Here is a 14,119-nt window from a genome sequence, read left to right on the forward strand (position 1 = left end):
AAGGGTCTGCAGACTCACAGCTTGGCAGCTCTGTCCAGGGGTGGTAGATTCTACTCCACTGACGGCCATTAAAAAACAAGATGTGGCTATTCCATCTGGGAGGCCAGGGCCTCCAGAGTTTACAGGTTTGGAAGACAGAGATTAATAAATTAATCTCGTGCGTTAAGGGAGAAAATTAATCTAATCAGCATTTTTCCAAAGTGTGTTCTTCAAAATGTTAGAAACATGAGAAGCTGCTTCATGGTTAAAAAAAGAGAGAGAGACAGAGAACCAAATGTTTTGGGAAATCACATAGCACATAGTAGGCATGCAATTGGTAAGAGATCATCACAGGACTTCTCAGGGCCTTCAAGGGCAAGCAAGCAGGCAGCATACTGCTCCGTGGGGGCGAAGGGGCCAGAAATCCTCCAACTCACTTGACCACAGAGACCAGGAGACGTGGAGGATCTGATGGGATTATTGTTTCACACACACCATTTTGGAAACACTCAACTAGTCTGTCTGTAAGCCCTTTTCCAGCTGTAAACCTGTGTGGGAAATCAAGAAACAGAGGCCCAAAGACCAGAGGAAGCATGCGACTTAGAGGAAAGAGCTGTGAGGGGATGAGAGAGAGAGTGTGAAATCGCTGAGGCAGGAAACATGGCTCAAGATGGGAGGGGGAGGGGGAGGGAGGAAGGGAGAAGTCTGGTCCGGAGGGGTCTTCCGGGCATGGGTGCAGTGGTGGCTGGGCCATCCCCAGGACAGTGGAGCTTGAGGGGCGGAGGGGGCTGCAGAGGCCACGTTCACACACCCCTCCCAGCCCGGCCCTCTGTGCCAAGAAGACGCTCTGCTGATGCTTCTCAGATGGTGGTGATGACGACAGCTTGGGATGGAGTAACAGGGTTTCAGCTTCTGTCGGGCCTGGCTGTTTATGGACAGGGAGAGGGACAAAAGGAAGGGCCCGGCTCCAGGGCTGTGACTGCCAGATGGGACTGATGACTGACCCCTACAGCATGGATTGAGGGGACCACCCAAGCAAGAGGCCCAGGGCAGTCTCCCCGGGAAGATGGAGCAATGTGTCTCCCATCTTTAAAGTACACTGTGGTTTTTCCATCTCCCTCCAGCACCGGTGGGTGCTCTTTGGGCAGGGGGCATGATGTCCCTGGGGCAGTGGGAGCCATGGTCAGAGGGGCTTTCTGGGGCCTCTCCTCCTCCCCAGAAGCTGCAGGCCCCACAGCACAGCCCCAGGACCCAGGCATGAGCACAGTGGCTTTACTATCCATTGGTATGTGGCTTGGGATGACGGCAGGAATCAGGCCAAGTGTCGCTGTTACAAATGTCAAGTGTTGTGAAAAACGAGCAGAGCTGCCTACGTGCCCAGCTGCCCTTTGCCAGCATTTTTTTTTTTTCCCCTTCTGGCTCAAGATCTTCCTGAAGTTCCAAGAAGGTCAGTCTCACAAGCCTGCAGGGCAGGATTTTCCTCATTTAACGAGCAATCTCGGCTTCATAGACAAAGCCCTCTGACTCCTTCCTCCCCCAGACTCATCTCCCTCCCTCCTAGAAAATACCACCCAGCGTGACCTTCTCCCTCATGGAGAGGGTGCCTCATTTCCGCTCATGTAGATGGCATCACTCCATTTAGTACAGAAATACAGATACAATAATGATATAATTATGTGATGTAAATACTAATTTCATCCCTTTCCTCATCGGTTCTGTTTTCCTCACCAGAGCTCAAGGGAAGTCATGACTATAAAAATAATAATAGTAATTACAAGAAGTATGTCCTAAGAACAGAGAAACCACAAGGCCCGGCTCAACATACAAATACAGAAACAGAATTCGCACACAGGGCATTTCTAGGAGTGAACAACACACGGTACCACGAGGCGGGCACGCCTGGAGAAGCGTCAGTGTTTTTCCAAGTGCAGTTGTTCGCTGTGCAGGATCTTGTGTTTCTTCTTCCTTCCTTTTCCAGGTCATTCCCCAAGCCTGGGACCAGCCGAAAGGCCCCTGAGGGCCTGGTTGTTTCTTTCTGGCACTGTCTCCTCCCTTCTGCTCTCCAGCCCCTTCCTCCTCTCCCCTGTGCTTCGCCTGCTGACGCCCCAGCAGCAGGTTCTCAAGGTGCTGTTGGGTTCACCTCAGTGCTTCTGGTTCACTTACTGCACACTCAAAGGGGGCCCGGGGCCAGTCCAGATCCCAGTTCTCTGGAAGAGTCGGGGTCGGGGGTGAGAAGGCCCGAGACACTCTGGGTTTGAGTTTCAGTGAGACAGAAAGCCCTGTCTTGCTTTTTATCTCTTTTTTGCCTCCTTTCTTTGTCTCGGGTTTTTAATAGAATCTCAAACCCTATGCTCCTGTCTCCCCCAGGTCGGTTTTGTGCGTCACTAATTTGTTCATATGAAGGCTGGGAACAACTTTTCATTTAGTCCTCCTCCTCCCCGTGTTCCCCAGCCTGAGAAACTGCTGATGGCAAAACACCTCCCCTACGCCCAGGCAGGAAGTGCCCTTGCCATCCAAGCCTCACCCCCAAGAATCAGCAGGACTTACAGCTTCTAGCTTTTTCCTCTACATAAGACAAAAAATCTTCCTAAATCCATCATCCATGCCTGGCCCTTACTTAGCAGAAAATAGAGATTCCAGGGTTGGAAACCTCTGGCCTTCCCTGTGGCTCCTGAGCTAATTGATGTCATCTTGAATCCTTAAGGACACCTATTCCTGCCTGGGTCCCAGAGCCATCCTAAGGGTCTCCTGCCCTCTCTCCACCTCAATAGCCTTCCAGTCCTCTGTGGCCCTGGACGAAGCCCTGTCCCTGATCTTGAGGACCAGCTACAGCTCTCAGACCTCCCTGTTACCCCCTCCCAGGGCTGGGGCACTCTTGCATCGCCCTGGGAGACAGCCCACTCCTCCCAGCCCCACACTTCCCCAGCTCCTCCTCACACCTCTAGTCCACAGAGATGAGGGGTGACATTCCCCTGGAGCCCACCCCTCCCCGCTCATCAGCATGGAGACCTTGATTGTGGGAGGGGGTCCCACTGGGGGAGTGGGACCCAGCAAACCTGACCCAAAGTGGAGCCTGAGGCCCTGACGACCCCAGGTCCCAGGGGGCTCTAGCAGTCCATGGCTCTGTGATTCTGAGATGGAGAAGAGGTGGTGGGCCATGCCGGGAACACCAAGATATCAAGGCACAACGTGGGGCGAAGGAGCCTTGCTGCTCCACCTTCTCGACATCCCACTTCCCCTCCCCAAGTCCCCAGTCAGGTAGTCCCTTCTTAAAGGGTGCTACCTTAGAGGCCACCCCATCTCCTCTGGCTGCCTGAGGGCCCCGCACCCAGATACCCTCTCAGACCCACCCACACACCCCATCTGAGGGTCACTCAGAATGGCCATTGTTCTGTAGGCTGGGAAAGAACCACCCAACTCTCTTGCCTCTGGGCACAACCGGAAATGAGCTTGGGAAGCCAGGCCATCTCTGAGAACAAATGGCAGGTCTCATGGGGCTGCCCGTGGCCAGAGGGTGCTGGCTCCAGCCTGAGACTGAGAGCACAGAGGGGTGGGGAACAGGCTCAGGCACACGGCCCTCCACTAGGCACCCCTGTCTTCTCTGGCGGTGGCCCGGTAGGGGTGTGGGGGCAGAGACACCTGTCTCTAAGAGGCGGTCAGACGTCCCGGCCCCCTCTGCCCCAGCTGGGTGGGTGGGAGATCCTGGGGGCTGCTACTGGGTTCCCCGGCCCATCCTGACCGCCCCTCCTCTGCCCTCTCCTACGTGGCCTCCACCTCCCGGGGTGTCCGGTTATGCTCAGCCTGAACCCGGCTCTTCACCTTCTTGCCCAGCTCCAGCCCTGCCCAGCTCTTGCCCTTGGCAGGCTTGCCCCGACCCCGGCTCCGGAAGGAGCCCGAGCACTCCCCGATGCCCCGGCACCACACGCGCTCACAGTACTCATCCACCCGGGGCAGGTTGGCGAAGCCGATGAGCTGCAGGATGTCTTTGTACCAGGCCTTGGGGGGTGCGGGGGCCAGGCCTCCCCGGGCTGGGGGCTCCTCTGGCCTTGGCTCCCGAGGGAACAGACTGTCCAGCTGCGAGGCCACGATAACCTCCAGAGCCAGGCGGACCACAGTCTGGGAGAAGCCGTGCTCCAGCGTCGTGCAGGTGTAGGTGCCTGCATCCAGGCGGCTGAGCCTGCGGAACAGCAGCCCCCGCTCCACGTGCAGGACTCGCTCGTCCGTCTTCACCTGCCAGGTGGGCAGAGGGCATGAGCGGGCTGCGGGCCAGGACATGCACCATCAGCTTCTCTACCCCCAGCTTTGCCAAATTTGCCATCCTTGGGCCCAGTGCTTGGGCACTTCCCCTTGCCCAGTCTGCCTTTCCAGGAGGGGACCAGCAGCGTGGCAGGCTCAGTCTCCTCTAGACTGTGGGCTAATTGCAGGCAGGGCCTCATCTTCCCAGAGCCCCAGGACAGGGCCTGCAAAGGGCCTTTTCAAAGATTCGACTGACTGGGGTCTGCCCTAGTCAGAGAACACCAATCTTGGCCCCCGAGGGCCCTGGCACACATTCCCAGGGAGCAGAGGGGTTAAGAGGTATCTACAGGCTTTACTGAGCACAGAGGCTGTACCCCCAGCCCCAGGACTAGGCTTTAGAACCTCCCTCTAGTCCATACACTTATGTACACGGTTGCGTACCCTCACCCCCAACGCACGTAGGCACACTCGGCCTCCCCTGTCATGGCCTGCACTGTTCACTGCCCCCCTGTGGGAGCAACGGCCCCAGCTCAGGGTGGGCTGAGTGCCCACCACAGCGTGGGAGGCAGGAGTGCTGCTCTGATCCCAGCCCGCCTCTGCCTGAACCCTGTACGGGCTTTAGTCCGAGCACGCTGAGGGTGGATCGCTTGGGCTGTTAGTGTTGTGTAACTTCATCTTGTTGCTGCCTTCTCCCCTGGGGAATCTTCTCCGTGCCCAGCCCAACAGCTGGCCCAAGGCTGGCCTCCCCCAGTTCCCAAGCCGGAGGGGGAGCCCCTCCTGTAATCAACTCCTCCCGCCTCTCCCCTCCCCTGTGGGGGAGTGGTGCCTCACCCTGCCCTGCCCACGCCCATCCTCAGGCCCCAGCCTGAAGCCATCTCTGGGGTTGACAGACCTTTCCGGGTGGGGGAGGAGAGGGCCTGGGCAGACAGCTGGACTCTAAGGAGGAAGTGTGGGGCCACGCGTTGGGGGGTGGGGACTCAGGTCTGGGGCAGAGGAGGAACAAGAACACCTGGGGAAGAGACCCCTTCAAGGATGACCCACAAGTGTGAGCGTGGGGGGTTTCCTTCCATCTCTGCTGCCCACCTCTCAGACTGGAGGAGGGGCTTCCAGCCACACCTGGCTGGTTGTTCCCAGATGGTAGAAATAGGGGCACCTCCTCTAGGCACCCCAGGGGCCTAATACACACTTTTCTTAGGTTGATCTTGGCAGGTTTCCCCCAGAGCATCTTCCTAGGGCTCAGGGCTTGGGGTTCAGGGAGGGAGGTGACCTCAGGACATGGAGGCTGGTGACAGGGTCCTCACTCACCTGGTCAGGCCCCTCATCCCCTGGCCTCTGCAAGAACCAGTGCACGGCAGCCTGGGGAGACTTGGGCAGGCACTCCAGGAAGGTGCTGTTGTGCTCTGTGCCGTAGACCGTGGTGACTGCAAGTCCCGCAGCCTCCTCTGGAAAGGGGCAGAGGTCGGCTCAGCTTGGGAACTATGGGACCCAGGCCCCAAAGCCACCACTGACTCCCATAGCCCAGGAGCCCTGACCAGTGTGACAAAGACCTAGGCATTCATTGACCACTCCAGGCCAGTCGCTGTGTCCAGGGACCCTTTACCCATTCACTGCCAGGAGCTTCTCAAGTAGGGAAACTGAGGACAGTTTGCTACAACAGGACCAGCCTGACAACACACTTCACAGGGGTTGAGCCCAGGCCACAGGGGCACGTCAGGGCCCTGTTAGAGCCCAGCCCGTGCCCCCACCCTTCTGCCACTCACCTTCCTGGCTCTGGCCCAGGCACTGCAGGGCAGGGTTGCCGTGCCGGATGTCCTGCCGGCGGAACCGGCGCTTGCTGGGACTGGGGCGGTAGCGGGTACAGGAGGTGCCATCCCAGGCGCAGTACGGGTCCCGGGCCAGGCAGCACTCGGCACAGGCACTGCCGTAGGTCTCACACTGGTGCAGCCGCAGCTGGGCCACGCCCAGCCGAGAGCCCACGTACAGCATTTGCTGCGGAGGGACCCGGGCAGAGCCCATGGTGAGCCCAGGCTCTGCCCAGAAGCAGTGAGGTTCCCAGTCCCCTTGGCTTCCTGGGACCCCTGCCACTCGCAGGAACTCTTCCAGAACCTCTTGGGTTCATTCACAAAATAAAGTGTTTATCACCCACCTGCTACAAACCAGATCCTGTGTCACGACATGGAGGGGACGGGGCAGACCCACGGTCTTTTCCCTAAGGGGCTTCTCCAGGCCCTCCTTGCTGCTGACCTTTGCCCTCTACCCCAATGGCCTTCATCCTGACTTGCCTCTGACCTTAGAGGTGCATTTTGCTTTAAGCAATCCCAGTACAAAAGTTGGGATTTACCCAAAGATAAGCTGGGGCAGATAAACTTGGGGAGATGGTATTTACCGCTTGGCACATACAGCAGGCCTCTAGAAAGGGGCTCCCTCATTTGATTTAAAATCTGGATTTTGTTTTCAAGCACACTTTTGCCTCCCTTATGAACTGGTCTTTGTGGCTAGCCCCTTATCTGAACACAGCCTCAGGGTACCTCCCATTGTGCCCTGGTTTCACGCCTGTGAAGCTCAGCTCCCAGCCGTTCCTGGCCAACCACTGCGTGGGCAAGTCGGGCCTGTGCACACAGCTTTCCCCAGACCACAGCAATGCTCAGGGAGGCTGCGCCCATCCAGAGGAAGGATGCAGCTGCTCTTACCCTTTTGACAGAGATCTCCATCTCAGTGATGGGTGTTGGCACCTGGGGAAGGAGCAGGGTCTCAGTGTGGGGTGGGTGGCACGAGACCCTCCCCTGCACCCCTGCTTTCAGCCTCCTCCAACCCCTGGGGTGGAAGCTACCCAGCTCCCAGCCCAGCTCATACACCCCTTGGCAACTAAGGCTAGACAGTCTTTCCCAGTGGGTTCCAAGAAAGGACCCCTGGTCCTGGGTGGCCTCCAAGCAGGAGGTTTGGCTAAAAGCACAGAGCTCCTGTGTCCCCTCCCACAGCCCTGTTCCCCAGCAATAAGGCAGCTGTCCCAAATCACCTAGCTCAGGTCCAGGAGGCACAACAGTCCCCCTAACATGGAAGACCCTGCTTGAGTCTACAGAGGGTCCAAGGAACCCCTGGGGGATTTAGGGTCTCAGCCACCACCTCACTGCAACTTGAGCCCATCGGGGCTTTGTCAAGGGGTGCTCCCGTTGGCCATCCGTCCCTGACACCCTGGGCACTGTCAGCTCACAGACTGCAGCACCAGGCCTACAGTTACTCAGAGGCATCATCAGCGAGGCCTTAGAGGGGCCTGCCCAGTGGGACCATCACTTTCAGCCCCACCCCCACCCCCATCCCCAAACGCAAGTTTGGTAAAGACAGGCCGGCTCCCTCCTGTGCACTCCTGCTCCCCTGTAGCCAGGCCCAGACCCAGGGACATCAGCCCCCTGCTCACCTTAAACACCTGGAGCTCTTCCAGAACCACCTCCTCGGGCTCTGCTGAGCCACCTTCCTGGAGGGCAATGACTTTCAGCACGGAGCCTGAGTCTGGGGCAGGGGAGGAGTGGTCAGTGGCAGAGGAGGGGGGAGTCCAGCACCCTGCACCCCTCCCCAGCCGGCCACCCCGACTCAGCCCTCCTACCAGTCCCCAGGAAGATGACGTCGTACGTGCCGTCCTCTGCCTCTACACGGTCCACCACGATCTGGCGCAGCCGCTGGGCCAGGTGGGTCTTGACAAGGACAGGGCGGCCATGCTGAGGCCGCACAGGCCGGAACATGAGTGGGTGGGCTCGGGCGAACTGCAGCACCTCGTCTGGGTAGTCCTTGGTGCTGCCAAAGGGCCGCCCTGGCTGCGCGGTCATCTTGCTGGGGCACTGTGGGCAGCAAAGGGAGCCCTAAAGTATCCTGGGAACACACGCTGCCCCCCCAGTCTGTTTCCACCCCTGACAGGGGAACCTCTCTTGCTGTGGGGGGCTCTTCTCCCCCACCCCAGCCCGCCAGGCCCCCTGGAGCCCCAGCTCAGCTGCTGCCTGGGGACACGGGGCTGTTCCAAGCAAGAGACCCTCCGGCATCTGCTCAGGCCTCTTTCCCTGGCCTGGCCGGCTCAGAGACTTACCACGCCAGGGCGAGGGAAGGGCACCTTGCCCCCATAGGGCCCCCACTGCTGCTGGGGACCCTCTCGGTGGGCAAAGGGCCCGTTGAAGACCTCCCAGATGTCTGCCATGTGGTACACGCAGACGGCGAAGCCCTGGAACACAGCACTGCCAAGGGCAGACAGGGATAGTCAGGCCAGAGTGGTCACCATAGGCAGGAAGGGGGTGGCCTGGCTCCACAGGCTGGACAGGGGGTGACAGTGCCTGCAGCAACAGAGACTCTGAAAAGCAAGGACACCGAGGCAAAGGCAGAGAGAAGGAGACAGAGAATGCAGTCACAGGTAGCCAAATCAGGGACGAAGACAGGGACCCATTGCCAGGCTGGAGCGTGACAGCAGCAGCTCACAGGGGGCAGGGTGGTGGGGTGCAGGGAGGCTGGGTGTGCCCACCTGACGGTGCTGAACAGCGCGTACACCTCGAGGCTCTTCCCTGCCTTGGGCCACAGCAGGAACACGTCCTCTGGGACAGAGAAGGGAGCACGGCATCATGGCCCCTGCTGATGCCCCTGCTCGCCAGCTCTGAGCCCTCCCACGCCCAGCACCCAGACCTTCTTGGCCCTGCCCTTACCCAGCTGGTCAAAGTGGGTCTCAGCACCTGCACGGCCCGGCACTGAGCACACCAGCCTGGCCTTGAGGAAGGTGCTCCATTTGTTCACCAGCACCCGCTGGCCACCAGCATCATTCTGGGGGTGGGGACCATTGTCAGCCTGCGGCCCCCGAGGATGGGCCCATCTCCCACTCCTCCATCCTCACCCATGCAGGAGAGATATGCACATCAGCTCTGCATCCTTGCCTCAGTTTCCCTATTGCTGTTGGGGATACAGGCCTGAGAAGGGCAAGAACTTGAACCTCCCCATCCCTTCACAGCTCTCACCACACAGACTCGGCCCACACGGCTGACAGTGACATGGCCCGGGCTGCCATCAGAGGAAGGGACAGTCTCCGAGAAGAAGAAGTACACCTTGTCATCGTCCTGGTCAGAGTTGTCAGGGATCCGGGCGGCCATCACAAACCGGGGCTCTGGGAGGGTGACAGGGTTACGCTGGTGGGGAGGGGCCACAGGGGAGGCTGGTGTGCCGGGCGTGAAGCAGCCTCTCCTCCCCACTCCAGCACCTCCTGTCCTGCCAGTCCCGGGGCGGAGCCCAGCCAGCCTTGCCCCAGCAGGCCTCACCATGCAAGAGGCTCTGGTCGGAGTCAGAGCGCAGGGCTGGTCGGGGACCCCCACTTCGGAAGATCATGGGCTCGCGCCCCAGGAAGTCAGCAGTGAGGCCCGTGTACAGCTCCCCGCCTGGGAGGAGGTGGGGGCAGAGTCAGGGAAGGAGGCCCAGGCCCCGCAGCAGGCCCAGGCCCGCCCTCCTCAGTGACATAAAACATCTCCCACCCTCCCTGTCCTCCCCCAGCCTGGGCAACACTCACCTACAAAGGTGCTGGCGAAGGGACGGCTGGGCTCGTGCGGGCACCGCCCCCGCCCACCCTCCACACTGGCGGGCTCCAGGCGGAGCGCATGCTAGGGAGGGAGGGAGGGAGGGAGGTGTCACCTGGGAAAGAAGCACCAGCCCCCCCCCAACACCCGGGCAGCGGCCCTTGCGTGCGGCTGGAAAGTGGGGGTGGGCGGAAGACACCCTTCCTCAGGGCCTCTCTGAGGGGTCGGCTCCCTGTCACAAAGGCGCCTTTCAGGCCCCTGCCCCTCTGTCCCTACCCAGACTCAATGGGAAGCGTTCAGGCAGCCAGAGAAAAATGTCACTGCCTCCCAGTCACTTGGGGGCCCAGCCCAGGCTCACCTCCCCGCGGTGTCCGACTGTGATGAGGGCACAGACGGGCTGGAAGGCCCCGGTGCCACAGGCCAGCAGGTGGGTCCGGTTGTGGGGCTGCAGCACCCGCACGAAGTTGGCACACTCCGTCTATCAGGGAGAGGGAGGGTGTGGCCAGGGTCAGAGGGGTGCCCGCCACCTTCTCCGGCTCAGCCCGCCTGGTGATCAGCTCTGGAGAAAGGGTGGGGGTGACATTCTTGGCAGAACTCCAAAAGCCCTCAGGATCTTTTCCAAATGCCCCTCAGCAGAGGCACCTGGGGGCATGGCCACAGGCCACCCTGGGGGTCAGGGCCTGCGGTTGGGTTGGGGGACTGTCCCTCCCAACAGCACTCACCAACGGATCTCTTCCCTTTCGAACACATTCCTCCCTCTGTCCTGGCTGTGGTGGCCACAGGACCTGAAACACAGCCTGGCTGACCTCAGGTACTCCCCTGACCTCACAGCCTCAGTTTCCCCATCTGGTCGCCCAGCTGGAGGTGCTCAGCTCTCACAGACCCTCTCCGCTCTCGGCCCAGCTCACCTCCCGGGGATCTGGCCAGGCCTGGTCCAGCCGCAGAGAGTAGAGGGTGTCAAGGCCCCCCAGAAAGAGGCGGTCTCGGTACTCGTCCAGGTACATGGCCTGGAGGTCCAGCGAGCCCCGGGGGCCCAGGAAGATGGCAGAGCGGTTGGCAGACAGGAGGTCTAGGAGGGGGCAGAGGGCGGGTTAGGGCTACTCGGCCTACTTCCCAGCCAAGGAGCGGAGGTGGAGGGTCCCAGCTGTGCATGTGCCCCTCCCCACTCACATCTGGAAAATGTTTCCATCCACAGGACTGCTGGAAGGCTTTCGGAACATGGCTCCTGGGGGCGAGTGGGACAGGAGGCTCTGAGCCCCCCGACCCAGCCCAGCCTACCGGGGCCTGCCTGCCACTCCTCCATTCTTTAGTCCCCCATCCCTCAGCAGACATCTTCCCGCTGTCCCATCTGTGCCCTCCCGGTCCCCGAGGAAGACAGCCCCCCTGGCAGAAATTAGGGCAGCAAACTGGGCAAAGTGCTGAGACGGGTTGGGTGAGTGAGCAGCGTGCAGCCTGGCTCGGCTGGGGGGGCGCGGCAGCGGAGGGCACCCCAGCAGAAGGAACCCCAGGCAACAGCCTAGTGTGGGGAAGGGCAGGTGTGGCCAGGAGGGGCTCCTGCCTCCAGTCCAGAGCTGTGGCCCCAGAGGATTTTCTCCCCGTAGACGCTGCCCAGCCGGGCTCCAGAGGTGGGAGGGGACTGTCTAGGGACATTGGTTTCAGGAGTTGAGGATCCTGAGATAGGTCCTTGAGGCTTGGCTGGGGAGGTGGAGGTGATGGGGCAGGCAGTAGGATGATGCAAGAGGGGGGCATGGCCACCCTTGGGAAGCCCCAGAGTACCCTATGCCTTCCTCACAGGGGCAGCTTGGCCCAGCACCCAGCCCTCCCCCAAAACTTGTCGACAGCCTCTCCCAGGAAGCCCTCGTGGATGACAGCACTTTGGGGAACTTTCCCTATTTGGGGCTTTTTCTAGTAGCCTGACCTCCCCCCAAAACCACAGCTCCTGGGACAGGATCACACTCCTCCTCAGACTTTCCAGCGTGGTGTGACGCCCCACAGAGTCTCCACAGCAGGCCTGCGTCCCCCTCAGCTGGGGTTCCCAGGGGAAGGTGATCACCCCTCTGGTTTCCTCAAGAAGAAGAATCTGCCCAGCCCGTGTCTCAGGGACCCTCCCCCGTGGCCCATCAGAGGAGGCCTGTGCCACCTACAGCACAACACACCTAGGAGAGCACAGAGGAAAGCCCCTGCCAGGGTGGCCAAGGAGGGGAGGCTGGAACTCGCCCTGGGCTGTGTGGGGCTTGCAGGATGGAGGGGGGCATGAAAAAGCCAACTTTAGGATGTGGGTTGCAAGGGGGCTTCTCCCCCTCCCTGCGGCTGGAGGACCAGAGGGACAGCATGCTGCCCCACGGGCCACCCTGGGCAAAGAGCTGCTGGGCCCACACAGACCCTCCAGACATGCTCTCTCTATCCCCTCTCCTCTGCCCAGTTCTCCGTCCCCTCCCCATCTCTCTCTGCTCCGGCTTTACTGAGGTCTCTCAGGGCCTCCCAGGGCCCCCCAGCAGCCCCCGCAGGCTTTTCCCCCAGGTCTCTCGCCCTCCACCCTGGTCATGTCTCTCAGGACCTGCCTCCCCACTTCCCGAGAGTGTGCAGGGAGTGGCTGGCTCCATCTCCTCTGGCCGGCTGAGAGCATGGCAGAGCCTGGGACACACACGGACAGACACACAAACCGGGCATGCAGTGGCCAGTACCTCGGTAAGAGAGCCTCAGGCGGGGCACGCCGGGGCCGGGGCTACCCCCACAGAGCAGGAGGCCCCCCAGGAGGCAGCAGGTGGCCCAGGCTGAAGGGGCCATGCTGGCGAACCCAGGGCACCGCTGCCTGCAGAGCAGCCCTCCAGTCCCGCTGCTGGCTGTAGTTTGCTCCGTTGCCACCAGGCCAGCCACTTATAAGGCAGTGGCTCCACCCAGTCCTGAGCGGGAAGGCAGGAGGAGGAGGGGAGGAGGCAGAGTCCGGGCCATTCACCTGCAGCTTCTCCCTCCACCCTGGCTGCCCAGTGCATGCCTTTGTGTCAGATTGGCCAGGTCCCCACTGGGGAGACTTTCCCATTTGTGCTGTGGACAATTTGCACAGAGAGATATTCACAAATGCAGGTTCCCCCAGCCCCAGCAAAGTGACTAGGTAGGAAATAGCCTGAAAGGGAGGTCGGGGATCAGAGGTTAGAGGTTGATGGGCTGGGTGGGCGTCTGGCTGGGATCTGCTTTGTTCCCTGCCCCTCCAGTGCCCATGGCAGAGACCCCCGTAAACTGGCCCTGGGCCAGGTCCCCAATACCAGGATGGTCCAGCCCCCTGAAGCATTGGCCAGGCTCCCCTGGCAGGGCCCAAGCTGTCTGCAGGGCAGTGGGGGGTCATTCCCAGGGCAAGGGGCTCCACGTCCTGGGCAGGGGGTTGAGATCTGGCCACACTTCACAAATCTGGGATTGGCAAGAATGCCCAGCCTCTCCCAGCCAGGACTGCCTCCATCTGCCCTCCAGGCCCCACGCCCCTCCCACAGCTACCAGGCCCCATCTCAGCTCACTGGGCTTGCTTTGGGGCAAGGGGCAGAATCCACCCCATGCTAAGGGGCGACCCCCATTTCCCTGCCTCCCTCAGGCCTCCAGTCCTTCCAGAGACCCAGGTCAGTGGTGGGTTCTTCCCAGAGACCCCCATGCCCACCCCTGCCCCCGGCTCTGCTGGAGAACCTTGGCCAAGGCCCTTCTCTCTCTGGGTCTGTCTCCTCTTCCCAAGGCCAGCCACAAGCCACCTTGGGTGTAGCCAGGCGTTATAAACTGGTGAGCAGCAACAACAAAAAGCAAAAATATAAACTGGTGAGGAGTGTGTGTGCAGAGGCTGCTGTGATGGTGGTTATATCCCGCGACCTTGGTGGGTGGATGCCCCACCCCCGCCTCTGGGGAGATGTTTGGGCGTGTAGCCCAGGCTGGGGGCCGTGTCTAGCTGGAGACTGAACCGGACAGCCCGTCAGCAGGCATGTGGCCACCAGCTGTGGGCAGGAGGCCCAACCACGCCTCAGCCTGCCAGCCCACCCCGGGGGCTCGGCTCAGCCAGATCCCCAGCTGGGGCTGCAGGAAGGCCTGGATCCATCGAGGCAGAGTGTTGAGGTGGCCCAATCCACACTGCAATAAGGGCCTGTGGCAGGGGCTGGCAGTCCAAACTCTACGGTTAACTTCTGTGGCCCCAGTCAGGTCCCCTCTCTCTCTAGGCCTCAGTTTCCCAGTCTAGGGAGAGAGGTAGGGATCTTCTCTAAAGGCCCCTTGCTTGCCAGCTACAGGTGGGAAAGACCCCAAGGGTGCCCTGAATGCTCAGATGTATGGGTCCGGACACAGGCATCGTGCGCCATCTAGTGAGCAAAGAGGGAGCTGCAGAACACCTTGTGCCGGGC

The 14,119-nt window shown here is 60.7% G+C and overlaps 1 protein-coding gene across 1 annotated transcript; it reads right to left on the reverse strand.

Moving 5' to 3' along the window:
• Window positions 1-2,565: 2,565 nt before the first annotated feature.
• SEMA3G (semaphorin 3G) lies at window positions 2,566-12,552 on the reverse strand. Its single transcript, XM_069473697.1, has 16 exons — window positions 12,434-12,552; window positions 10,658-10,818; window positions 10,472-10,534; window positions 10,108-10,227; window positions 9,743-9,833; window positions 9,498-9,614; window positions 9,201-9,346; window positions 8,895-9,009; window positions 8,717-8,786; window positions 8,291-8,435; window positions 7,817-8,048; window positions 7,631-7,722; window positions 6,906-6,947; window positions 5,976-6,204; window positions 5,521-5,657; window positions 2,566-4,209 (listed from the first exon to the last, which is right to left on the reverse strand). Exons 1-16 carry the CDS (start codon window positions 12,534-12,536, stop codon window positions 3,739-3,741), a joined length of 2,334 nt encoding a protein of 777 aa, XP_069329798.1. The 5' UTR covers window positions 12,537-12,552; the 3' UTR covers window positions 2,566-3,738.
• Window positions 12,553-14,119: the final 1,567 nt, after the last annotated feature.

The sequence above is a fragment of the Eulemur rufifrons genome, chromosome 7 (assembly GCF_041146395.1).
Source record: "Eulemur rufifrons isolate Redbay chromosome 7, OSU_ERuf_1, whole genome shotgun sequence".
NCBI classification, from domain to species: Eukaryota; Metazoa; Chordata; class Mammalia; order Primates; family Lemuridae; genus Eulemur; species Eulemur rufifrons.